The following is a 27,561-nucleotide window of genomic DNA, read 5'->3' as shown; positions in this document are numbered from 1 at the left end:
GGTGAAATGATATGATCTGGCTGTGTCCTCACTAAAATCTTGCCTTGAATTGTAGTTCCCATAATCCCTACATGTCATGGGAGGAATCTGGTGGGAGGTAACTGAATCATGGGGGCAGTTACCCTTATGCTGTTCTCCTGATAAAGAATGAGTTCTCATGAAATATAATGGTTTTATAAGGGGCTCCCCCACCTTCACTCTCATTCCTCTCCTTCCTGCCACTATGTGAAGAAGAATGTGTTTGCTTCCTTTTCCATCATGATTGTAAGTTTCCTGAGACCTTTTAAATCATGCTGAACTGCGAGTCAATTAAATCTCTTTTCTTTATAAATTACCCAGTCTCAGGTATGTCTTTATTAGTAGCCTGAGAACAGACTAATACATATGATAACACATATCTACCAGTTATAGTATCATAGAGAGTAGTTTCACTGGAAATTTGCTTTGAAAGACTGACCCATTAAATGATACCTATCCTTTTAAATCATGATTGTTCATTTAAATAGTACCTGTCTCTTTAAATGGTATATCTGGTCCTATGTGGCCTTTGGCTCTTTAAATCATGCACCCTTAAAATATCTTTCCTATACTCCATGTTCTGATCTGCTTGGGCATGTCCCCGGCATTTTAACATTTAGACTAAATTTAGAATCTTTTTGGTGGCCATTCCAAATCACCCTTAGGCACTGTCACTAGCCTATCTCTTCTATCTTCAGTTTTTCTTGGTCTGCCTTTGCCCTCCATGAATCTTGGAAAGAATAGAAGTAGGAAGTAAGTGTGAAGAACTGAACACTAGAACTTACTTATTTTTTTTTCCCTATTTATTCACTGCTATTTGTGTTTTAGTATTATCTGTCTATACGTAATACTAAGGGTGTGGCTTTGTGCAGTGTTTTCCTAATTGGAAAGTTGTTTCTTACTTTAAGTTTAGGAGACTGATTACTACACATTGCCATTGTTTTGGAGCATTTTTAAATACCAGCAGATGTGCCAGAGGATGGAGAGAGAGAGGAACACAAATTTTCAATTAATAAAAAATGGCTAAAGGAGAAAAGCAGGGCTCTAGTTGTCTGTTATAAAGAATGTGACAGTATGAGAGAGGAAAACATTTCATTTTGTGTATCCAGGGTCAAATTCAGGATATGGCTTCTCTTGTTGATTCCTACCACCTGACCAAGCAGATTTGGGTTTTTTTTGGGGGGGATGGGGGAAGATACAAACTAAATGGTTTATAACACTGATAAAAGGTATCACCTTCACAGTATGACTCTCTAGGCCTTCAACATTATGCAATGATGGCGATAAGCACCTGAAAGACAAAGTTTAATAAACTCTTTTACATCTAGAGCAAACTCATCTTAAGTTTGGACAGATTTTATAAAGTGCCTAAACAGCAAACGGCAAGTTACATTTTGGATACCATCACTGACTTTAAAAAGCAACAGCAGAGGTAAGAAAAACTGAATAATCCAGTGAACAGTGAGCCAGCTTTACTGTCATGGAAAACAATTTCATTTTCATTGCATGCAACTCTAAAAGTAAATATACAGTCACAATCCATTTACCTGTAGAAAACACTTGTAATTTGTGGACTAAACCACTGAAAATATTTAGCAGACAACTTTAGGGATGTTTAATTCTATTATTACCTAAGGTATTTCATTCCCCCAGCATGCCACACATCCATGCTGAACATCCTTGACTCCATAGGTAGAGTGTAGCAGTAAAATGTGACACCAATTACATTAATTATACAAATGGCCACACCTTGCCTTTTTTTATTTACAAAGTGCTTTCACAGATGGGAAGGGCAGTTGTTATTTTCCTTCTACAGCTATGTAATGAAAACCAAAGTTAAATTACAGAGCCAGAGATTACACTAAAAGTCTTTGCCTTCTTCAAAGATAAGGCAGTGACAGGTAAAATATAAAATGAGAGAATTCCAAATTATAGCTATACTTAGCAAACAAGTTAAGCACTTCCATGAACCAAAGCACACAGTGTGGAGGCAGAGCTAAAGCCATGGAATTGCCTAATGGGCCTCAAGTTAAGGTTTTTTTTTATTTTCAAGGTATCAAATTAAAACAATCATTATGAGTGATATGGTGTGGCTCTGTGTCCCACCCAAATCTCAGCTCAAACTGCAATCCCCATAATCCCCATGTGTTGAGGGAGTGTCCTGGTAGGAGGTGATTGGATCCTGGGAGCCATTTTCCTCACAATGTTCTCATGATAATGGGTGCACTCTCACAAGATCTGATGGTTTTCTAAGTGTTTGAGAGTTACTCCTTTACACGCCCTCTCTCAACTGCTGCCATGTAAGACATGCCTTGCTTCCCCTTCCGCCATGATTATAAATTTCCTGAGGCCTCCCTCCCCAGCCATGTGGAACTGTGAGTCAATTAAAACTCTTTTCTTTATAAATTACTCTGTCTCAGGTACTTCTTTATAGCAGTATGAGAATGGACTAATACAATGAGGGCATTAAACACAGCTTGTAAATCTTTTAGTTTGTTCTGTTATTTTAATTTTTTAATAGAGGGTTTGGACTTAGACTGCATGAAAAAGGAAACCAAAGAAAATTGTTGCTGACAAATGCTGCAAGTTATGACTTAAATGGGGCTTCTCATCTAGAGAAATAGACACAGACATAGATGCAGAAGCAGCTGCAAAACTACCATGGGGGTGGGGCAAGTTCTGGGGAAGAGTAAGGAGGAGAAAACAAATGTTAAACAAGGTAAGCTTGCAAATCAAAATTCCAAAACAGGTGATGACATCTAAGTTGGCCACAAAGTTACCAAGTAGAAGAATAAGCACTTTCAGAAAAAATTAAAATAACAGAAAAAACTAAGATTTATAGGCTATGTTTAATATCTTCATAAAGACTTTTAAAATGTGATACCTTGAAAATGAAAAAATATAGCCACTGAAATAAAACGCAGTAGTGAAGACAAACACCAGAATGAGTGAACTGGAAGATCTAGTACTGAAGAATTTACTGATACAGCTATGAGATAAAAGTAAGTATGAGTGTGTATTTACAAATCATACATATACATATGAAAAAAGTTAAGAGACAAAGAGAATGCAAGAATGACTCCAATAGTATTAGGCTGTTCTTATACTGCTATAGAGAAATATCTGAGACTGGGTAATTTATAAAGAAGAGAGGCTTAATTGGCTCATGGTCCTGCAGGCTTCACAGGAAGCATGGTGCTGGCATCTGCTTGGCTTTTAGGGAGTCTTCAGGAAGCTTACAATCATAGCAGAAGGCAAAGGGAAAGCAGGCCCATCACATGGAGAAAGCGGGAGCAAGCAACACAGAGGGGTGGAAGGTGCCACAACACACTTTTAAACTAGCAGATCTGTGTGAACTCAGGGCAAGAGCTCACTTATCACCAAGGGGATGGCCCATGCCATTCAGGAGAGATGCACCCCTATGATCCAAACAACTTCCTACCAGGCCCACCTCCAACATCACAGATTAAAATTCAACCTAAGATTTGGATAGGAACAAACATTCAAACTACATCACCAATATATATCTAATACAGGGAAAGAAGAAGGAAATGAGGGTGAAGATAATGGAAATTTAATATATAATAGCTGATCATTTAGAACTACTTAAAGACAGGAGTTCTTACATGTATTCTCAAGAGCACTACGTAGATTAAGTTTTTACTACTCCACACTTAAGACATCACTCTAAATCTATAGTATATCAAGTATGAAGATAAAATCTTACTGGCTACCAGGAAAAAGAAAGGAGACAGTTTATCTTCAAAGGAATAGCAAATAGTCTTACAACAGCTGTCTTATCAACAAAAATAGATGTCAGCAGGCAATGAGTGATAGGTCTTCAAAGTGAAAAGGGGTACAGAATTCTATACTTAGCTTAGCCATCACTAAAGACTGGGAACAAAATGAAGCCATTTCCAGATGTACAAAGACTGAGAGTTTCCCATTCACAGACTGTCAGTGACAGGAATACTACAGGAAGTGAGATGCAAGAAACAAAAAAAAGCCTGACAATGATATGTATTAGGTAATGAACATGAAAATATTTAAAATAATGAATTTTTGTGTTTTTAAGTGAAACCAACAAAAACAATAGATAATAATAATGGAGAAATGTGGGGTGAGAGAGTGGGATGTGCCTGATAGGTGGTGAAAAAAAAAAGTAAGATCTTTGCTTGTTTAAAAAATGTAAATATACTGAACAATTTAGTCTTTGCTAGAAAACCCTATATACATTCCATCCTGCCCCTGCCTAAGATGGTAGACATAAAGCCAACTACATTAATAACACAAAAATGTAATATAAACATTTAACTCTGCTATTTAAAATAAAAATACCAAGAACCAAGTCTATTTTCAGTGCTCTGATTTCTGCTAAAAACATTAGCATACTTGGGGGACTTGATGAAAAGCAGCTGATGGTTAAAATGACCAATGTCTCAAATGTTTATTGACTTTACGAATGATTTTCAAGCTGAAGTTAAATCAGAAGAAAACAATAATTTACTACAGCAGGAAGAGAACCAGAAATATAGGGACTATGGACACATGTATTTTTTTTTTTTTTTAATGAAGAACTGCATTCAGATCTAACGAGACAAGAAAAGGAGCCAGTACTAAAACATTATTCTGCTAATTTCTTACTCCAATTTAGCCTGTGCTCTGTTATCACAGCTTTAGACTATATATCAAACAACCTTTGGATGCTACAGATTAATCACACTGTCTTAGATTACTGAAATCCAACTGTTGATGCTAATTGCATTAAGCCCCTAGTTGAAGAAATACTTCCCTGCTGCCCAGACATGATCACTTGGTTTGTGACCATCACTTCTAACCTCCAACCCCCAAAGAAGCAATGTGCTAATCTCAGAGGAGGGCAAACTGGGTGATAATTTTTCTTCTTCAGGCTAATTTAATCCACAAGCTCTTATACTTCTGTGAATATTTCAACTACTAGAAGTTATAATCAGTGGGTTTAGCCCTGGAAGAATGAAAACACAGGTGTAGCCAGGGAAAGTGACTTAGGCCCAGTCACGCTGGTTGCTGATTTCATAACAGTCATGAAGGATCCCAAACATATCTTCCACCTTCACTGCAGGCCCTTTTCCTTACTGCACCATAGATGAGGTCTATAAGAGCAAGGCCCAAAGGGACAGTAAAATAATTTCATTCTTATTTCCCATGTTTCCTTTGACCTATTCCCATTTAGACTAGAAAAGATCCTTAGACTAGAATATTCTAAATAGTCTCACTTTGCTGAAATGATTACTCATTACCAGAAGGGCTCACAAAAGGTTCTTGATGGAGGCTTAAAACAGTTTCACCTTCTAAAACACATTCCTTTAAAGGCTGGCATCCTTCCCAGGCTGTTGTTTCCCCGACTGAAAAAAAAAAAAAGCTCCTGAGAACAACACAGCAGCTCTCTCCATGAGTGAGGCAAGCTAAGTTATTTCTTGATCCCACTTCACTTCTAAAAGCAGACATACATCTTAGGCTCCTTTCCAAGGAAGTAAGACCCACCACCAGGAAGCCACTTAACTGAACGCACCCATGCTCAGTGTGTGTGAAAGAACGAAGTCCTCTTGTTAGCAGCGCCAGGCAACAGAAGAGGCTCACATTTTAGAAAACTATTGAGTAACTATATATATATATATATATATATATATATATATATATATATATTTATTTATTTATTTTTATTTTTATTTTTATTTTTTTTTGAGATGGAGTTTCACTCTTGTTACCCAGGCTGGAGTACAATGGCGCAATCTCAGCTTGCCGCAACCTCCACCTCCTGGGTTCAGGCAATTCTCCTGCCTCAGACTCCTGAGTAGCTGGGATTACAGGCACGCGCCACCATGCCCAGCTAATTTTTTTTGTATTTTTAGTAGAGACGAGGTTTCACCATGTTGACCAGGATGGTCTCAATCTCTTGACCTCGTGATCCACCCGCCTCGGCCTCCCAAAGTGCTGGGATTACAGGTTTGAGCCATCCCACCCGGCCCTGGAGTAACTATATTTATAAATAAAATACAAATACAAAATCACTGAAAAATTCCTAAGCCATACATTGTTTCAATGTGCACCAAGAACCAGAGTCAAAAACAAAAGGAGAAGAAGCCTAAGGGAGGGTAGAGAAGGAAGTGGAAAGGGGAGAAATTATAGGCTGTCAGAGAACATTACAAGTTTCTGTGACACACAGCCCATCAGACAGGGTTCTTCCTTCGCTAGCCTCCACAGGAAAGAGTCACCTACGTCTCAGAGGCAGGAAGAGCCAAGGGCCAGAGAGCTCGCTAACCCCATCAGTCCTGTCCCTTCCTGGCAGCTGTTTGGGAGGTCTAACGGCATTAACTCCATTCTCTTGGAGAGCACATGCATGCATACACACACACACACACACACACACACACACACACACACACCCCGCAACCCTATGTAATCTGACTTTATCTACGTTTTTCCTCAGTTAAACACTTTCAAGATGTTCACAAGAAATAAGGTCCTATAACATTTAAGGAATACAGTTATATTATACAGCCTGGGTGAATAAATTAGGAACAGCTGCGAACAGACAAAAATGACTCTACGTCTCTACTTTAAACGAACTTCAAAAACACTTACATATGTAATTTAAACCAACTCTTCATGGCATAGATATAGAAACTGGGATCCACAGTGGGTTATCTGACTAGGAGAGGGTCAGCAGCCCAGACTAGACTTTAAGTGTCTGACATCGGTGTGAGTGACTATCCTACCATGTCAGACTTGCCATGAGAAGAGAGGACTACAGAGGCTGCACATCCCTGAGAAAAGCAAGAAGCCCAGAGATCAGCAGATGCGGGGATGCCGGGTGTTCACACCAATAGCAGAAAGAAAAGTGACAGAGGTAACACCAGGATTCTACAAAGCATCTGAGGGTAAAGAAAGAAGGAAAAAGTAAAAGAAAAAATACAAACTTCATGACAACTATTCAGTGGAGTGCAATAGGGACCATGTTAAGTGCAGGTTAATAAGGAGAAATGAAGACAATAGGAAAATAATTAAACTATTTGGATTAGTGACTAGGTGTTTGTTATAATTAAAATACTTTTTAAAAATTTCATTTTTCACTTTAGTTGGGGTATATTCTCTTATCATGTGTTTCTTACTGTTTACTTCTTAAAATTCCCTATAAGATACACTTTTGGATGCTTGTTAATACAGATTTTTGGGCTCTACTTTAGAGTTATAAAATTGGAATCTCTCTGGCTAGGACTCTGATTTCTTAGATCACTAAGAGATCTAAATTTTAAACAAGCTTCTCATGTACACTGACATTTAAGAACTAGCACCAGAGTTTGGTATATGCACCTATAATCCCAGCTACATGGGAGGCTGAGGCAGGAGGATTACTTGAACTCTACAGTATTCAGTAAAAATGCTGTATAGGCAGCCCAGGAGCAATGGGCCATACCACATAGACTGGGTGTAGAGTAGGCTGTCCCAGCCCGTCTAGGTTTGTGTAAGTGCATCTTATGACAGTCTCTGTGATGCCTTAAGATGTGTTTCTCAGAATGTATCTATCATTAAGCAATACATAACTGTATTTCCTTTAGAATTATGAAAAAAATAACTTACTAAAAACAAGCAAACAAAACAAAAAGCATAATTATAGACTTAGTAAGCTGTATATCAACCCCGCTTCTCTCAATAAAGCAAAGGGCAGAGCATCCTGACCCCCATTAGACCTCCCCTACCAAGTGCTACAGAAACTGTCCAGCTTTGCCCACAACCTCAACTCCTTGGCAGGGACAGAAATGTCTGTGGAGCAGGTCATGTGGCAGGCATCTGAGTAGGGGATCAGCCTTTGAAAGACGTGATGTGGCAGCAACGTGGATCTGGCTAAATATCTGGTTACCTCTAGGCTCTCTGCCTGGCCCTATCCTCCACATTCTCTCTAGAATATGGCAAAAAGGAGAGTCCAAAATGAAAGGAGGCAGAGAAAGAGACTACTCAGACTAGAGAACTGTATTCAACTAAGAATACCTGCTTATTTCCCCAGACCGCAGAATGTCCTGCAGGGCAAAAAGGAATGAAGATGGCAACATGTTTTCACATCCAAATTGCTAAGGCAATTCTCAGAAATTGTTTTGAGCAGAGGGACAGAAAATAGGACAGTAATCACTACCTTTGAGAACGAAGTTCCTAAATATAATGACTAGCACTCAACTCTTGATTATCTCTGCACACTGAGGACAAAGGGATTAGCAGGAAGGGAAATATACCGGACACATCCAGGGACCTGAGGTTGCCAACATCACTCCCATCTCAGTTCCCTGGGATGCACACATGGATTACCACAAGTGCTGAGTGAAAATTCTAGGGAGTGCCTGCCCATTTTGGTTTAGGTCTATCTGCTTCATGACTACATCTGCAGAAGCCCCTGGACGTGCAGAATCACTCACACCCTTTTTCTCTACCAATTCTCAGCTAATAACAGGGCCCTGAGACCCTCATATATAAGGTCCCCAAGGCCCACTGATAGTCTCTTGGGAAGAGTAGATGGCTTCATGCCAGGAGATAAAAACAGAGAAAAGAGCAGATTATTATCAGTACTGTGCTCCAGCTAGCATCTTCAATGAGCCCAATTTTATATTAAATAAATATATATTTCTATGTTTATAAGCATACATTAAAATCTACACTAATAAGAATTACTCAAAAATGGCTGTGTGCCATGGCTCATACCTGTAATCCCGGCACTTTGGGAGGCCGAGGCAGGTGGATCACTTGAGGTCAGGAGTTCAAGACCAGCCTGGCCAATATGGTGAAATCCCATCTCTACTAAAAATACAAAAATTAGCCGGGTGTGGTAGTGGGCACCTGTAATCTCAGCTACTTAGGAGGCTGAGGCAGTAGAACTGCTTCAACCCAGGAGACAGAGGTTGGAGTGAGCTGAGATCCAGCCACTGCATTCTATCCTGGGTGATAGAGCAAGGCTCTGTCTCAAAAAAAAAAAAAAAAAAAAAAAAAAATTACTCTAAAATGTTAATACTGGTTACTCCCAGTGATATTAATTTTCTTTACATTTTTCTGAATTTTCCAATTTTTTTATGATAAAAGGTTTTTTTTAAATTTTAAAAAAATTTTTTTTAATAGTTAGGGGAAAGCATTACTTTAAAAAATAATAATGGCTATTATTCACCCAGACAAAAGTGTACTGTAACAGATGAGGCCATTTATGTAGTACTATGTTTGACGGTATATAGAAAAAAAGAGTGCAGAGATAAAAACGTCATTTCCTCTTCTCTATAGCCCATTGTTGCTACTTATCTGTAAGACTCCCATGCCTCTGTCTATCGATTTCTAGGAGCTGCTATAAGCTATTACATTATTTTTAAAGTTCTCAAGTGATACAGTTTGGCTCTGTGTCCCCACCCAAATCTCACTTTGAATTGTAATCCCCAGAATCCCCATGCCTCAGGGGAGGAAGAGGTGAAGGTAATCAGGTCGTGAAGGCAGTGTAATGATGGTATGTAAATTACTCTATCTTAGATAGAAAGATGAAAAGATGAATTAATAAAAAAACAACTTTAACAACTTTCTAAGACATAGAACAATAAGATATAAACAGAAATAAGAAAAAATTAAAAAATTAATTAAAACGTGAGGAACAAAGTTAAAATGTAGAATTTTTATTCTTTTTAGTTTCACTTGCTTATTTATGCAAGCAGTATTTAGCTGTTATCAGCTTAAAATAATGAATTATAAGATAGGTTTTGCAAACCTCATGGTAACCTCAAATCAAAAAACATACAACAGGCACATAAAAAATTTAAAAAACCAAGAAAATAAATCATATCACTTTCAGCATTCAACAGATCTTCTAGACAGAAAATAGACAAAGAAACATCAAACTTAATATATGCTATGGACCAAATAAACCTAAAAGATATTTACAGAGCATTTCATCCAACAGTTGTAGAATACATATCCTTTTCTTTTAATTTTTTAGATTGTTTTCTTTTTCTTGCCCTGTCCTATGGTGCTGAAGAATATACATTCTTCTCAGCACACAGATCATTCTCAGTGACAGACCATATGTTAATGTCACAAAATAAGTATTTGAACACTCAAAACACATTGAAATAACACCAAGCATCTTCTCTGACCACAATGGAATGAAACCTGAAATCAGTAACAAGGGGAATTTTGAAAACCATATAAATACATGGATATTAACAATATGCTCCTGAATTACCAGTAGGTCAATGAAGACATTAAGAAGTAAATTAAAAAATTTGTTGAAAGAATTGATAATGAACACAATATACCACAACCTATGGAATACAGAAAAAAAAGTTCTAGGAGGGAAGTTCATAACTATCAAGTGCCTACATCAAAACAAAATTAAAACCTTCAATAAACAACCTAATGATTCATCTTAAAGAACTAGAAAAGTGAGAGCAAACCAAATTCAAAATTAGGAGAAATAGTAAAGATAGGAACAGAGATAAACAAAATTGAAGTGAAGAAAACAATACAAAAGATCGACAAAACAAAATACTAGTTTTTTTCAAAAAGCAAACAAAATTGACAAATCTTTAGCTGGAATAACTAGGAAAACATGAGAGAATAAATAAATAAAATAAATAAATAAAATCAGAGATCACAAAGGAGAAATTACAACGGATACTGCAGAAATTCACAGGATCATTAGTGGCTACTATGAGCAAGTATATGCCAACAAATTGGAAAATCTAGAAGAAATGAACAAATTCCTAGACACATACCATGCACCAAAACTGAACCATGAAAAAAAATTCTGAACAGACCAAATGAGATCGAAGCCATAATACAAAGTTCCCCAGTAAAGAAAAGCCCAGGACCTGATGGCTTCACTGCCAAATTCTACCAAACATGTAAAGAAGAACTAATAACAATCTTACTCAAACTACTCTGGAAAATAGAGGAGAATGGAATACTTCCAAACTCATTATACAAGCCCAGATGTATTACCTTGATACCAAAACTAGACAAAGACACATTTAAAAAAGAAAACTATAAGCTAATTATCTCTAAAGAATATTGATTTAGAATCCTCAACAAAATACTAGCAAACTAAATTCAACAACACATTAAAAAGATAATTCTTCATGGCCAAGTGGGATTTATCCCAGGGATACAAGGATGGTTCAAAATATACAAATCAATCAATGTGATATATCACATTGAATCAATAGAATGAAGGCAAAAAACCACATGAACATTTCAATTTATGCTGGTGCTGAAAATGCATCTGGTAAAATTGCACATTATTTCATGATAAAAAAACATTAAAAAACTAGGTATAGAAGGAACATACCTTAACATAAAAAAGCCATATATGACAGACCCATAGCTACTGTCATACTGAATGGGGAACATACTAAAAGTCTTTCCTCTAGGATCTGAAACAAGACAAGGATGCCCAGTGCCACTGTTATTCAACATAGTACCAGAAGTCCTAGCTACAGCAATCAGATAAGAGAAAGAAATAAACAGTATCCAAACTGGAAAGGAACAAGTCAAATTATCCTTGTTGGCAGATGATCTAATCTTATATTTAGAAAAACCTAGAGACGTCAACAAAAAACTATTAGAATTGATAAACAAATTCAGTAAAGCTGCAGGAGACAAAATCACCATACAAAAATCACTAGGATTTCCATATGCCAGCAGGGAACAACCTGGAAAATAAATTAAAAAGTAATCCTATTTACAGTAGATACAAATAGAATAAAATCACTAGGAATTTAATTAACTGAGGAAATAAAAGCTCTCTAAAATGAAAACTATAAAACATGGATGCAAGAAACTCAAGAGGACATAAAAAAATGGAAAGATATTCCATGTTCATGGACTGGAAGAATCAATATTGTTAAAATGTCCATACTACTCAAAGCAATCTACAGATTCAGTGCAATCCCTATCAGAACAATAATGACATTCTTCACAGAAATAGAAAAAAAGAATCTTAAAATGTATATGGAACCATAAAAGACCCACAATAGCCAAAGCCATCCTGAGTAAAAAGAACAAAACTGGAAGAATCACATCACCTGACTTCAAATTATGCTTCAAAACTATAGTAACCAAAACAGCACAGTAGTATCATAAAACCAGACACACAGACCAATGGAATAGAATAGACAACCTAGAAACAAATCCATATATCTACAGTGAACTCATTTTTTACAAAACTGTCAAGAACATATAGTGGGGGAAGAACAGTCTCTTTAATAAATGGCTCTGAGAAAACTGGATATCCACATATGGAAGAATAAAACTAGTCCCATATCTCTTGCCCTAAACAAAAATTAAATCATAATGGATTAAAGACTTAAATCTAAGACTTCAAACTATAAAATTACTATACTAAAACATTGGAGAAACTCTCTAGGACACCGAACTGGGCAAAGATTTCTTGAGTAATATCCCAGAAACACAGACAACTAAAGTAAAAATGGACAAATGAGATCACATCAAGTTAAAAGTTTCTGCATAGCAAAGGAAACAACAAAGTTAAGAGACAACTCACAGAATGGAACAATACATTTGCAAACTACCAATCTGACAAGAGATTAATAAACAGAATATATAAGGAGCTCAAACAACTCTATAGGAAAATATCAATCATCTGTAAATAAAAAAAAAATCTGTTTAAAGAAGATATGAATAGACATTTCTCAAAACAATATATACAACTGGCAAACGAGTATATGAAAAGGTGCTCAACATCACTGATAATCAGAGAAATGCAAATCAAAACTATAATGGGATATCATCTCCACACCAGTTTAAACGGCATTTATCAAAGGCCTTCTCTTCATCTATTTAGATAATCATGTGGCTTTTGTCTTTGGTTCTCTTTATGTGATGGATTACATTGATAGATTTGCATATGTTGAACCAGCCTTGCATCCTGGGATGAAGCCTACTTGATCATGATGGTTAAGCTTTTTGATGTGCTGTTGTATTCGGTTTGCCAATATTTTATTCAAGATTTTTGCATCGATGTTCATCATGCATATTGGCCTAAAATTTTCTTTTTTAGTTGCATCTCTGCCAGGTTTGGGAATCAGAATGATGTAGTCTCATAAAATGAGTTAGGGAATAAAAGCTATTTATGACAAACCCACAGCCAATATCATACCGAATGGGCAAAAACTGGAAGCATTCCCTTTGAAAACTGGCACTAGACAAGGGTGCCCTCTCTCACCATTCCTATTCAACATAGTATTGGTAAATTCTAGCCAGAGCAATCAGGCAAGAAAAAGAAATAAAGGGTATTCAACTTGGAAAAGAGGAAGTCAAATTGTCTCTATTTGCAGATGACATGATTGTATATTTAGAAGACCCCATTGTCTCATCCCAAAATCTCCTTAAGATGATAAGCAACTTCAGCAAAGTCTCAGGATATAAAATCAATGTGCAAGAATCACAAGCATTCCTACATACCAATAACTGACAAACAGAGAGCCAAATCATGAGTGAACTCCCATTCAGAACTGCTACAAAGAGAATAAAATACCTAGGAATACAACTAACAAAGGATGTGAAGGACCGCTTCAAGGAAAACTACAACCACTGCTTAAGGAAATAAGAGAAGACACAAACAAATGGAAAAACACTCCATGCTCATGGTTAGGAAGAATCAATATTGTGAAAATGGCAATAATGCCCAAAGTAATTTATAGGTTCAATGCTATCTCCATCAAACTACCATTGACCTTCCTCACAGAACTTGAAAAAAACCACCTTAAGCTTCATATGGAACCAAAACGAGCCTGCATAGCCAAGCCAATCCTAAGCAAAAACAACAAAGCTGGAGGTATCACACTACCTGACTTCAAACTATATTACAAGACTACAGTAATCAAAACAGCATGGTACTGGTACCAAAACAGAGATATAGACAAGTGGAACAGAACAGAGCCCTTGGAAGTAACACCACACATCTACAACCATCTGATCTTTGACAAACATGACAAAAACAAGCAATGGGGAAAGGATTCCCTGTTTAATAAACGATGTTGGGAAAACTGGCTAACTGTGTGCAGAAAGCTAAAACTGGACCCTTTTCTTACACCTTATACAAACATTAATGCCAGATGGATTAAAGATTTAAACATAAGACCTAACACCATAAAAACCCTAGAAGAAAACGTAGGTAATACCATTCAGGACATAGGCATAGACAAGGACTTCATGACTAAAACACAAAAAGCATTGGCAACAAAAGCCAAAATAGACAAATGGGACCTAATTAAACTTAAGAGCTTCTGCACAGCAAAAGAAACAATCATTAGAGTGAACCAGCAACCAACAGAATGGGGAAAAGTTTTTGCAAGCTACGCATCAGACAAAGGGCTAATATCTAGAATCTACAAAGAACTTAAACAAATTTACAAGAAAAAAAACAACCCCATCAAAAAGTGGGTGAAAGATATGAACAGATACTTTTCAAAAGAAGACATTTATGTGGCCAACAAACGTATGAAAAAAAGCTCATCATCACTGGTCATTAGAGAAATGCAAATCCAAACCACATTCAGATACCATCTCATGCCAGTTAGAATGGCAATCATTAAAAAATGAGGAGACAACAGATGCTGGAGAGGATATGGAGAAATAGGAATGCTTTTACACTGTTGGTGGGACTGTAAATTAATTCAACCTTGTGGAAGACAGTGTGGTGATTCCTCAAGGTTCTAGAAAAAGAAATACAATTTGACCCAGCAATCCCATTACTGGGTATATACCCAAAGGATTATGAACCATTCTATTATAAAGACACATGCACATGTATGTTTATTGCAGCACTGTTCACAGTAGCAAAGACTTGGAACCAATCCAAATGCCCATCAATGACAGACTAGATAAAGAAAATGTGGCACATATACACCACAGAATACTATGCAGTCATAAAGAATGATGAGTTGAATGTCCTTTGTAGGGACATGGATGAAGTTGGAAACCGTCATTCTCAGCAAACAGACACAAGAACAGAAAACCAAACACATGTTCTTACTCATAAGTGGGTGTTGAACAATGAAACCACATAAACACAGGGAGGGGAGCATCACAGACTGGGGTCTGTTGGGGGTTCAGGGGTGGGGAGTTAAGGGAGAGATAGCAGTGGGTGGGGAGATTGGGGAGGGATAACATTAGGAGGACCTAATGTAGGTGATGGGGGGATGGAAGCAGCAAACCATCTTGGCATATGTATACCTATGTAACAATCCTGCAAGATCTGCACATGTACCCCAGAACTTAAAGTAAAATAAATAAATAATAAAAATTAAAAAAAGAAAATCAAATTGAAAGTGTAATTGCAATTTCATTGTATGAAATAACAATATAAAGAATTAAAATATATGTCTAGGTAATATAAGTGCAAAGGGATGAATAAAGTTAACATATTTCTATTTTTAATGAATCATGCACAAGTAAAAAAAGCACAAAACAAAATGGCTTTTCTCCAAAGACAGGCTAACAAATACTGGTAAGGATGTGGAGAAAAGGGAACTCTCATACACTGTTGGTGGGAATGTAAATTAGTACAACTGGTAGGAAGAACAGTTGGGAAGTTCCTCAAAAACTAAGAATAGAACTACCGGCTGAGCGCAGTGGTTTATGTTTGTAATCCCAGCACTCTGGGAGGCCGAAGTGGGCAGATCACTTGAGGTCAGGAGTTCAAGAGCTACCATGCCATCCAGCAATCCCACTCCTAGGAAGATACCCAAAAGAAAGGAAATCAGTATATCACAGAGATATCTCCACTCCCATGTTTATTGCAAGACTATTCACAAGAGCCAAGATGTGGAATCAACCTAAGTGTCCATCAACTGATGAATGAGGAAAGAAAATGTGGTCCATATTTACAATGGAATACTTGTTAGCCATAAACCTGAATGAGATCCTGTCATTTGCAACAACATGGATGGAACTGGAGGTCATTATGTTAAGTGAAATAAGCCAGGCACAGAAAGGCAAACTTCACATGTTCTCACTTGTTTGTGGGATCTAAACATTAAAATAACTGAATTCATAGAGATAGAGTGGGAAGATGGTTACCAGAGGCTGGAAGAGTAGTGGATGGATGGGGGAGGTGGGGATGGTTAATGGATTAAAAAAATAGAATACATAAGATCTAATTTTGCTAGCACAACAGGATGAATATAGTAAAAAGTAATCTAATTGTACATTTAAAAATAACTAAAAGAGTACAAGTGGATTGTTTGTAACACAAAGCATAAATGCTTCAGGTGACAGACACCATATTTACCCTGATGTGATTATTATCCATTGTATGCCTGTATCAAAATACCTCATGTAACCCATAAATATATACACTTACTATGTATCCATAAAAATTAAGAATAAATAAAATAAAATAGGAATTGTGAGGATCTAAAAAAGGTAAGTGTTTGTGAAAACATTTAAAACTGTTTAGAATGCTGTCATCTACCTGGGGCTCTATGCCCTTAGAAATTCTATCCATATCATTTAGATTGCCTGGAGCAGCTGGTTGGAGCTGGAGTTAATGAGGTAAGGTATGGGAATAAACAGGAAGGGTTTCCTGCACTCAGGGACCAAGGCTATTAAACACTCCTTCCTTATCTTAGTTGAGTATATTTTCCAAGGAAGACTCTTCTGGGGCATTCTCAGTGGGAGTTAATCCTTAAGTTAGGGGAGAGGCAGAGCTTACTCTGATGGCTCAATCTACCAGCAGAACCCTTTGCTATGTTACTACTTAGGTACACAGTGTACAGAGTGGATGAGTGCCAGATGAAATAGAACTGGGAACAGGTACAGGGTGGGAAAGCAATGCTCAGCCAGGGACTTTCTGGGCCACAGACTAGATTCAGTATATACCAAGGAATGCCAAAAGCAGATTTTGTTCCTATTGTACCATTTTGACCAAAGAGGCCCTAACCAAAGGACAACTATCTAGTCTTAAAAGAAAGATTGTATCCTCCTGACAACTGGCCTCTAAAACTGCAGCACTACTTCTTGTGGAGGTAAAGAAGGCTGCCACTAAGAAGGTGCATAAGAGTCTTTAGTGATGGAAGTATCTCCCCATCTGTGTTCTGTTAACATTAATCACATAAAATGCCACTAGAAAAAGTATTCCTGCTATCAAATACATCTGGGAAATAATGTTTACATATTCCTTAACTAGAAGGATCACACTATGCCTTAAGCACATGCAAGGTGCTGACAAGTCATGCCACTTAAAAAACATCTAACATTGTTTAACTAACCTTACTAAAAGAGGTTAATATTATTTAGCGGTTAAGAATGGGGGTTCTAGAGCCAGGCCTTGTGCCTCATGTTCCTCTACTTATTAGCTGTGTGAGCTTGGGCACATTCTGCACATACATGTGGCTCAGTTTCCACACCTATGAAATGGAAATGATAACATACTTTCCTCATGGAGGTGCCATGAAAATGAAATGAGCTACTAAGTACAAATCATGGCGAGCAGTACCTGGAAAACAGAGCATTAAAAAAATTAGCTATTATAATTTATATTACTATCTGATTATTAATATCTAATTTTTTTTTAATCTGTCACCCAAGCTGCAGTGCAGTGGCGCAATCACGGCTCACTGCAGGATTGACCTTCAGGGCTCAAGCAATCTTCCTTTCAGCCTTCTGAGTAGCTGGAGGTGTAGGCATATATCACCACACCTGGCTAATTTTTTAATTTTTTACAGGGACGGGTCTTCTTATGCTGCCCAGGGTGGACCTGAACTCCTGGGCTCAAGTGATCCTCCTGCTTTGGCCTCCCAAAGTGCTGGTGTTACAGGTGTGAGCCACTTTGGCCAGAGAAATGCTAAGCACAGAAAAATCCCCTCTCCACCCAAAGAGAAGTCAACATACTTTATATAGCACAAAAAGCACAACTAAGAAATCAGAGTTTCAGTCTCCAGTATCAACTTAACCTTCTTGGGTATGTGTTTCCTTAACTATAAAAATAAGATTATTAGACTAGCTAGTCATTCAAGCTGCAATAGGCTAGGATTCTAGGGAAAATGCATAGTTACCATTAAAACCAGCAGCCCTTGCCCAGTCCTGGTTCCAACCTGGTTGCTTTTAAGGTTCTACTGTCCAGACACCTTACTCAGATTGAAAGCTGCCATTTCAGGACTTCAGGTTAAGAGCTGGTTGCTGCCTAGCAAGATGAGTATGGAAATGGCCTTGTGCCACCTAACCCTGGAGTTCTGAAGCACACAGAGTGAAATAAACTAGCAACAGCAATGATGTCAGCAGGCTGCAACTTTTCTGCTCCAGAGGACCCCTCTGCACCTTTAATGCCCCCTGCCTTGGTTTCTGGAATAAAAACACGGGCATCATTCCCATTTCCCCTACTATGGTACTGTGGTCTCCAGTACCTAGACAGCCCCATCTTATCTGTACAAAGTACCAGGTTGTATTTCAATGTGGATACCCATCTGAGCTCAACTTTGTTGACATGTATCAAATCCAGACCTTATCTGTTGAGTCTAGCACTGTCCCAGCAGAGAACGGGCTGGGGCTTCTGCACTGAGTGTATACTGCACATACCTCTGTGTAACCCAGTTTAGTATTTTAGATTTCTGGAATGTCACATGGCTGTGTTCATCTGCATTTTAATTGTGCCTTCATCCACCCATCCAGCCATCTGGCCAACCATCCAATATTTATTAACTTCCTCCTACATCAAGGTACTATACTAAGTTCTACTGGCACATTATTGAACAAAAACAGACATTCCCCCACTCATTCATTCAACACGTATTTTAGTAGAAGAAAAAGACAAACAAATTAATGAACAAGATCAGATAGTGGAAAGTACTATGAAGACAATTAAAAAGGTAAGGTTACAGAGTAATGATGATGTGAAGAAGGAGGGTCAGGTTGGGCCTCTCCTCAGAGGAGATACCTGAACTGAGACCTGAACGACAAGCAGCAGCTGGCCATGCAAAAAACCTGGTGCAGCGTGTTCTCCCAGTAGCAGAGAAAACAGCCAGTGCACAGATCCTACAGCCAGAAGCAGTTCATGACAAGGACAGGGAGACATGGCCAGTGTGCCTGGAGCAGAGTAACAGTGAGAGAGCCAGAGATTAGGTCAGAAAGGAAGGCAGGGCCAAGATGCTCCCTGGCTTTATTGGCCAAGATAAAGAGTTTGGATTTTATTTTCATTGCAGCAGGATATGATGGAAGAATTTTAAGCAGGAAGTGACATAATAAGGAATGATAAGTCCATCCATCTTCTTCGGATCACTGCAACAACTATAGTATATGCTTAGCAATATGTCAGTGAATTTCAACCAAATCCTACATTTTGTTGGCTTATAATTACATTAGAAATATTAAAGTACTGTAACAGAGTGGATGCTATAACAAAACCACCAAAAAAGGTCCCTGTTGGCCTGAGAGAAATGTTAAAGTGTAATTTAAGAAGTTAGAATATCATATATGCTAATGGTTTTAATTAACAAGATAAACCCTTCCTTTTGAGATTCAGCAGTGGTAACATCTCAAGCAGAAGCACCAAGTGAGTTCTAAAATGACAGTTTTACAGAAAAAGAAGCACTGCTCACAGTGACTCAGCCAGAAAAGTAAGAGAATTGGAAATGTAAAGATATCTTTAACAAGTGTCATTCTGTTATTTTAGATAGCTATTTTATATAGCTCTTGCCAATACAGCTCTTTAAAAAATGTGCATGAAAGTGAGTTTCCAATTAAAAAAATAAATCCTAAACACAGGCAAGATTAGAAGCCCCATTCCTTGTCATTATAATAAATGATGACGTGGGAGTTACAAAGATGAAAAAGCAGAGTATCTCTTTCTAATCCTGACAGACAGTTTCCCCATTTTCACTGATCCTTCATCTTGGAGTGAAGACCTGCATAGGGAAGATGATTCCTGGTACGTTCCTTATGAGAATACATCTTTCCAGGCGTGACAGCAGGGAACAAACTTTAGTAGACACTTTGTAAGATTCTCAAAATTTTCTATTTGTGAATCTGGGAAAGCATGTGTGTTTCTGACAATAATACTGAACAAATGGACTAAAGCCACATGAAGTACAATCACCAATAGAAAAGGGCATTGAGCAATTAACATTCAGACCACTCTAAGAGCTCCTCTAATTAAAGGTGCTAAGACCACACTATTGTTGCCAGTTGCAGGCCAGGCTTCATGCACCTGTGTTTCCATGAGACTGAGATGACATCCTTAAAGCGGGCAAGGCCTCCAGGGTCTCATGGGGAAGAAATATAAAATTAGTTTTCCTCTCAAACCTCCAATACTTGGTTTAGATTACTTTTTTACCTTTAATTTCTTTAAGAATGTGTTGAGGCTACGTTGTAATAAAATTACTCTCAAGTTAAATCATACATGGATGACTGTCCTATTTCCCCAATATGCCATAAAATCCTTGAAGTCAGAGTCATTTCTCTTGCTACACACTCACCCATGGCATGAAAATTTCAAATAGTACATGAAGGAAGGAGTGAAATAAAAAATTATTGTTTTTCAGCTTCACTCCTCAAAGATAACCACTGTTAAGTTTCTTGTCTCTTTCTCCATGAACGTTTGTGGGCCTATACAAACTTTTTGCATTATTCAATACCATGAGCAGAACTTAAAGAAATATGGATATATAGAATTTTAAATCATATCTAGTTTAAGGCAGTATACAAATATATAAATACAAACTACTGGAAAATAAGGAGAGGCTGTTGACATTCCCTTAGGGGATCTAACAACCTGCATCCACCTACCATTCACACCTGGCCACTGCCAGGACCTTAGTGGGCACTGCAGTTAGTGGCAAATGGAGTAACCCTGGCGAGTGAGTCCAGTTTGGTCTCTGACCCACTGAGTGTTCCCTAGCCAATTCACTCCATGCTCCAGGTGGCAATTTCCTCTCCTAAAAAACGAGAAGACGTTCTTTAAGGTCCCTTTGAGAGACCAGGATTGGAGTTGACCAACGGACAGTAAATACAAACAGCCATGCTAAGGCCAAAGACTGTACTCTATGAGTGCCTGAGGCCCAGAAAGAGGAATAACATCACAGAGAAAATCCATGTAACAGATTTCCAAGAGGAGAAGAATGTAAGTAAGATTGGATCAGTTATTTTCTCTCGATTTCTTGAGATAGGAAAATCCACATCTTGTTTTCCCACGTAACAGAGGTACCAAGCAATATGCAACGTTCCTGAAGTTTTCTTAGGATACAACAATCCTTCAGAAGTAGAAATAACCCATGTTTATTTATTTCTCAGCAATATACGTTGTATTCCCACCAGCATCAGAGAGCTCCTGAGTATTTTTCCATTGTCAAGAGTCACAGATAAGTCCAATTACATGTGGTAGTGATAAGGCCACTACTTAAGCCACGAGTTAACATCCTAATTCTCATTTGCCACCCCATTTGACAATTAGCTGACTGTGAGGGTGGTAGGAGGTCTCTTCATGCTCATCTTGCTGGCCAGTCTGTATTTGCAGCACTGAGTTAGACTATGGGAACAAATAAATATCCAGGGCAATAGGGAAGTGATAAGGGAGAAGGCTAAGGAGAGAGGGAAATGGCTCAGACAGTAGAACCCTGTTAAACAGACCAATCCTGTTAAACATCCACTTGGCAATCTGACTTCAGGCTAACAGCAGCAAAGCCACTCATAATGGTTTAGATTCCTGGGTCTCGTGCAAAGTTGGGAGAAAGGAGTTGGCATTCACAAGTATCTGCCGGATCTTCTTGACATTTCTCAGAGGCAAGATGGGAGCCGGAAGAACAAAGCCTGGAGTTATAGAGCTGTGGGTTCAGCTATGACTAGATAATTACCTAGTCAATTCTAAGCCTCTGTTTGTTCATTTATTTAAAAAGAGATAGACAAAGCCCAGGCATGGTGGCTCACGCCAGTAATCCCAACACTTTGGGAAGCTGAGGCAGGCCAACTGCCTGAGCTCAGAAGTTTGAGGCCAGCCTGGGCAACACAGTGAAAGCCTGTTTCTACAAAAAATTAGCCCGGTGTGGTGGCATGCACCTGTAGTCCCAGCTACTCGGGAGGCTGAGGCACAAGAGCCACTTCAACCTTGGAGATGAGGCTGCGGTCAGCCGAGATCGCACCACTTTACTCCAGCCTGGGCAACAGAGTGAGTCTCTGCCTCCAAAAAACAAACAAACAAAAAAACAGATGGACAAAGCAATACATGCATTATGCTTACTGTTATGATTTGAAACTGGGGAATTCCATGGGCTATCTCCTGTGAAACAGAGGGTCCTTGAAAAATACTTCCAAGTAAAACTGAGAAATCACAGCCTAGAAAAGAAGCCATTGCTCACCTGAAAGGAATTCATATGGCGAAGGGACAAAGGCAGATTGGCATTACTCTTCAATAATATCAAAAGCAGCTCCAAGCAGGTTGCAGAGGGCAGGGTTAGGGGGTGGACGCTGATGTCACTTTCCCACGAGCTGAGAAGTCTGGAACATAAGAATATATTAACTTTCAAAAATGCATTATCAAAATTATTTTAAAAATCTGATACAAAAGAAAACTTAATTGTGAGAGAAAAAGGCAAAGTACAAAAACTAGAAATAAACTATATTAAAAATTCACAGAGAACAAGCCCAAGACATTTTTATGGTGGTGTTGATATAAAGCAGATGGATCAGGCAATTTTTCAGGCCATCATTTCATACTCTAAAGTATACAGTCACAAATGCAGTCTTAGTTGTGTGGGACCTGCTGGGGGAAGGGGCGGCAGAGATTAACGGCTAACACACTGAATGCTTCCTACATTCTATGCCCTGTTCTACATGTAATATCTTGTATACCCCATAGAAACCTAAGAGAAGGAACTATTGTTATCCCCAATCTACAGCTATGAAAATTGTTTCTGGGCCGGATAGGCCCTTACGGAACATTTAGCTCAGTGATTTTCAAACTTTAAAAAAGTGACAGAATCCTTTTGTCAAAAAAAATCTTGTGACAGCCCCAACTTATAATACAAATGAAAGCGAAGCTGTTCTGTCTGAAGGGGAAAGGTTGGCAGGAGGCCTCCCTTCATCTTCCAGAGTGGCCCTTGAAGTATCTCTCCCATATCCTGCAGAACCTATTTGAAAATCCTTTCATTTGAGAGATCAGGAAACCAAGGGCTCGAGAAGTAAAGGGATGTGTCTGAGATGAGACAGATGTGTAGAAACCAATATGGCTGGCTCTAGAATCCTGGCTTCCTGGCTCCGCATCTAGTGCTTACGCTAAAGGGAAATGTCAAGAAGTGATTATGAAAAAATAAAGTAATGAGAACAGCATGAGCTTTAGGTTTTCAATTTTTCTATTTACTTATTTCCTGTCTGATCTGCAACCAAAGTGTCTCTTATCACTAATTTTAAAGAAATATGTATATAATTTATGTTTATTTATATAAATATATATGTATTTTTTGCCACTTCTATAAGCTTCTCTCTACAAAGCGATCTTTAACCAAATCAGTGGTGAATAATGGAAACTTAGAGAGAATCAGTGGTTCGGGGCATAATGGATTTTTAACACTTTAGAGAACAAGTCATGACAACTAGTTTTGATGTTTTATCAATCAGGTTACTTATTATGCTGATACATTTCTGACGTGGGGTGATGGAGTTCACTCTCCTTTGAAGCAGTGGCCAAGAAGTTGGAAGAGAATAAAACACTGGTCATATTCCTGAAAATGGTTGAATTTTGGTGTGGGGGAGTAAAAGATCACCTCCAACCCCCTTTCAGCTCTTGGTAGGCTCTTCAGTTGGATCTGGGAGCCAAACTGACACCAGGCAGATTAACAAGAGAAAAGTCTACAAATTTTATTAGTTTTACATGTATATGGGGATTTTACAAGTAAGTGAAGTCCAAAGAAGTGGCCAAACCAAGATGTTTTTATACTTTTAGGCACAGAGTGATAAATATGAGGAAAATGACAGGACAAAGAAAATCTGGCTAGAGGAAGTAAATTTTCCAGGGGAGTCACCAGAAATATATGGTGGGGGTATGTAAAGCAGATGGAAGGCAATGTAAATATGTTTATTCAGTTCCATTGCAGCCTCCAATTCCAACTCCAGTGATAATCGCTGTTTTGTCACCCTGGTATGGAGAGGGTGCCCCTCCCAGAGGAATCTTGATCGCTGCACACAGGAAAAGACATAGCTTACCCTTTCTTCTTCTTTTTTTAAGAATAGAAAATTTTAATCTTTACATATAACATCTCAAGATCCCTAATTGTTTTACAAGGTTCCCCCTCTCCCTCCAAAATCTGTATACTAAGTCTTGGCCTACATTGACCTGATCTATAAAATATTTTCCTCCGTGCACTTTTTCCTTTAGCCTTAGGCTCTTTGCTGATCCATTCACAACAGAAACAGCTCAGCTTTCCTCTGGGAGCACCAATTAGAAAGCCCACCAGCCAGCAAACCTAGAATGTACTCTCCACTGCTGGGTCACAAAACTTCATTCGCATCTGCTCTGTAACCCAAGGACTCTATAGCCTCTGAGGCATAACACCCAAGCCTTTCCTTGCAGAAGAGCTGAGATGCTAAAGAGACCATCTGCAGCATCATCATAAGCTCTTGGGATTTCTTGAGCTCCCACATGGCTTTCTTCAACCACCTGGCCCACTTTCTTCAACCACGTTCCGCTTTGGAATGCATGTCTTTAAGCACCAAGTGATCTTAAGAATTGGCTCTGTTTCTTTGAATCCAGAGATCCAAGTTTCTATTTCGGTGGGACCTCAAAAAAAAAAAAAAACAACAAAAAACAAAAAAGGATTGGCACTGTTTCTAATGTAAGGCCTGCCTTTTACACACCAGTTTTGTGTTAGTGACTGCTGAATGCCAGTCCACACCCCTCAAACACCTCACAGTTGCAAACAGGGTTCTCCTACAGGTCCCAGAATCCTGATAGTGGAAGAAAGGCAGCTCCAGGAAGTCTTTATCTAGCCTTCATGATAGAAGTAGTTAATCCTCTGGGAAACAGATTTGCAGCCCTGGGAAGAAAAGAACTGTTCCTCCTTGGGGACATACACCATCATCTTGGCAATTTCATCCAGTGTCTCTTCTGTGTACTGGAACTCCTGGCTCAGAAAGGCATTCTGTGTATACAGCCTCATGAAATTCCAATTTCCCCAAAGTTTTCACCTCGAAATAATCAATATATCAATCTGACATATTTTGGGATGGCATGTCCTTCACCCTTTCATAGGCAAAGGCACATTTAAGTATGTCTTTTCTGTGTTTTAAAAATTATCTTATATTGATTGATTGGCTCTCCTATTCTTTTTGCTTTTCCTCATTATATACCATTCTCAACATTTCTCTGCAATGAAAATTAAAATATTGCTGTATTTTCCATAATTCAAACTTAGTACTAGAGCAGTGGCTCTAAGCTCACTCTCCACCCCTCCCTCATGCTCCCCATAATCCACTGTTGTCTTACATACACAGTTAACTGGGCCTAGAAGGCAGTTACCTTTGCTGGTGAATTTCTATTCATCCTACAAGATCCACTTACATATCATTTCCTTAGCGATATTGTCCTGTTTCCTTTATAAGAACTTGCCTAATAACCATACTTGTATCACTTACATACTAGTATATTTAAATACACTTCCATACTTATATCACTTACAAATGCCTTACAAGTGTTCTTATTTGGGATAGGTCTATGTCTCTAATTCTTTCCATATCAGAAACAAGTGATTTCCTCTAATTTTCTCATCTTATTTGAAAGTAAATATTAAAAAGTTGCCCAATGTTGCTTTTCTGCAGTTATAATCAGTTATTAACCTCTTACTGGCTAAAAGAAATACCTTTTTAATTTTTTTTCCTGACATTTGTATGTTCAATAAAACAACTCAAGTTTTCAGAATTTATACCCCTGACCCCAACTCCTGCCACCCACAATAGAGTTCACTTCAGCTACCTTCATTCTGAATTTTTTAAAAAAGTGTGGTGGAAAGGTTTTTGCTTTTTCTAAATTGAATATCTTGCCCTGGATTGTGAATGTTAGGTGGGAACTCATCAGTGAATCTCTAAGACCTACTCCAGACCCATAATGCTTTGGTCCTTCCTGAAATGAGGTAAACAGTGTAGCCTGGACCACGGCCTGCCAGAGTAGAAAGCATTTCAGACAGTCACTTTTTCATCATTTTCCATTCCTCTTTGGGCAGTCATATATTTGCAAGAGAAAGGAAAAGTGGTAAATAATGCAAATAAATATTTTGAAGTCATAGCTACTTAGTTAATTATGGGTATAACATGGTCGCCTTTAATTTTTACAAAATTACTTCAGTTGTGTAAGCCTAGGGCCTTAGGTTTCTTCTGACTATCATTTATCCTATGCCTAACATATCCAGACACCAGGTAAGGCACTTTAGTTATATTTGTTTCTCTAATCCTAAAGCAGCCCTGAAGCACAGGCATCATTCACCCCATTTTAAAGATAAGAAACCAAAGGTGAGAGAGGTTAAGTTATTGTCCAACATCAGGTAGTTAGTAAGTAGTGGGACTAGGATTCAGTCAGGTCAGCTTGAATGCAAAGCCTGTGCTATTCACACCACACCACACTGACTGCTGAGGACACTATATATGTTATTATCCTCTCCAGACAAACTATAAGTAGGACTTTAATTGCTGAATCTGCTAATGCCTATTTCTTCTGCAAGTATTTTCATCTTATTTTATTCTTTTTAAGATGCTAATTTATGTGTGTGCATGTGCGTGTGTGTTTACTTCAAAACTTGACTAGGAACGGTAGTAAGACAGACATTGAAAAACACTTATGTTAGAGTAAGCGAAAATAATAACCATGTGGTGAGAAAAATAGATTAGGAGGCAATACATTCATGGTTATTTCCATTACAAGGAAATAAAAATCTGACTTTTACATTTTTTCTTTACACTTTTAGTTTTCAAGTGTTATCTGTAAAATCGGAAACAAGTTAATCTTATGCTGTTGATGTGATTTCTGGTTCAGACAAAAGAAATTTTAAATGCTTCATAAAAGTTTCAACATGCTATTAAATGGCTATGGTACGACCTGTCAAAAAAACGACACTCAAACAGAAATAAAAACACATTTGCACCTCCTTATCACTCACCAGAGAGTGTCATGGACAAGGACTCTGGAGCCTAATTTCCTCACAGGACCTTGGAGTCAGGTACACAAACCTGTCCAATGTATCAAACTATCAAAATTTATACAAAAGGACATTGTTACACTAATGATAACCACAGTCACAAAAAAGATACAATTAGTTCTCATATTAGTTACCCTTATCTCGATGTAATTATAGACATTTGCATGGTATGTGAATCCAATATTGGCATTTTAAATTTAATCCTTAAAATATTCTATGATTTAACAATTTTTATTCTCATTGAAGTCCATAAAGGAAAAGAGTGTTATCTTGATCACAGAGTCAACATATGATAGGAAAAAAACCTCAAGTATGACCTTTACCATCTAAATCTCATTCTTTTTAATATACT

General features: G+C 38.0%; 1 protein-coding gene across 3 annotated transcripts in view; it reads right to left on the bottom strand.

The window, feature by feature from the left end:
• Positions 1–27,561, bottom strand: part of UBE3D (ubiquitin protein ligase E3D) — a 196,214-nt gene that overhangs the window by 55,772 nt on the left and 112,881 nt on the right. For all 3 annotated transcript variants that reach the window (XR_012517254.1, XM_003922977.4, XM_074397770.1), the window contains exon 9: positions 22,386–22,524. Coding sequence is in view for 2 of the 3 variants with exons in the window: in XM_003922977.4 (XP_003923026.1) it covers positions 22,386–22,524 (139 nt within the window). In the remaining variant the exon portion in view is untranslated. The remainder of the gene's footprint in view (positions 1–22,385; positions 22,525–27,561) is intronic.

Source organism: Saimiri boliviensis, chromosome 4 (genome assembly GCF_048565385.1).
Source record: "Saimiri boliviensis isolate mSaiBol1 chromosome 4, mSaiBol1.pri, whole genome shotgun sequence".
NCBI classification, from domain to species: domain Eukaryota; kingdom Metazoa; phylum Chordata; class Mammalia; order Primates; family Cebidae; genus Saimiri; species Saimiri boliviensis.
This window is presented reverse-complemented; position numbering and strand designations above follow the sequence as displayed.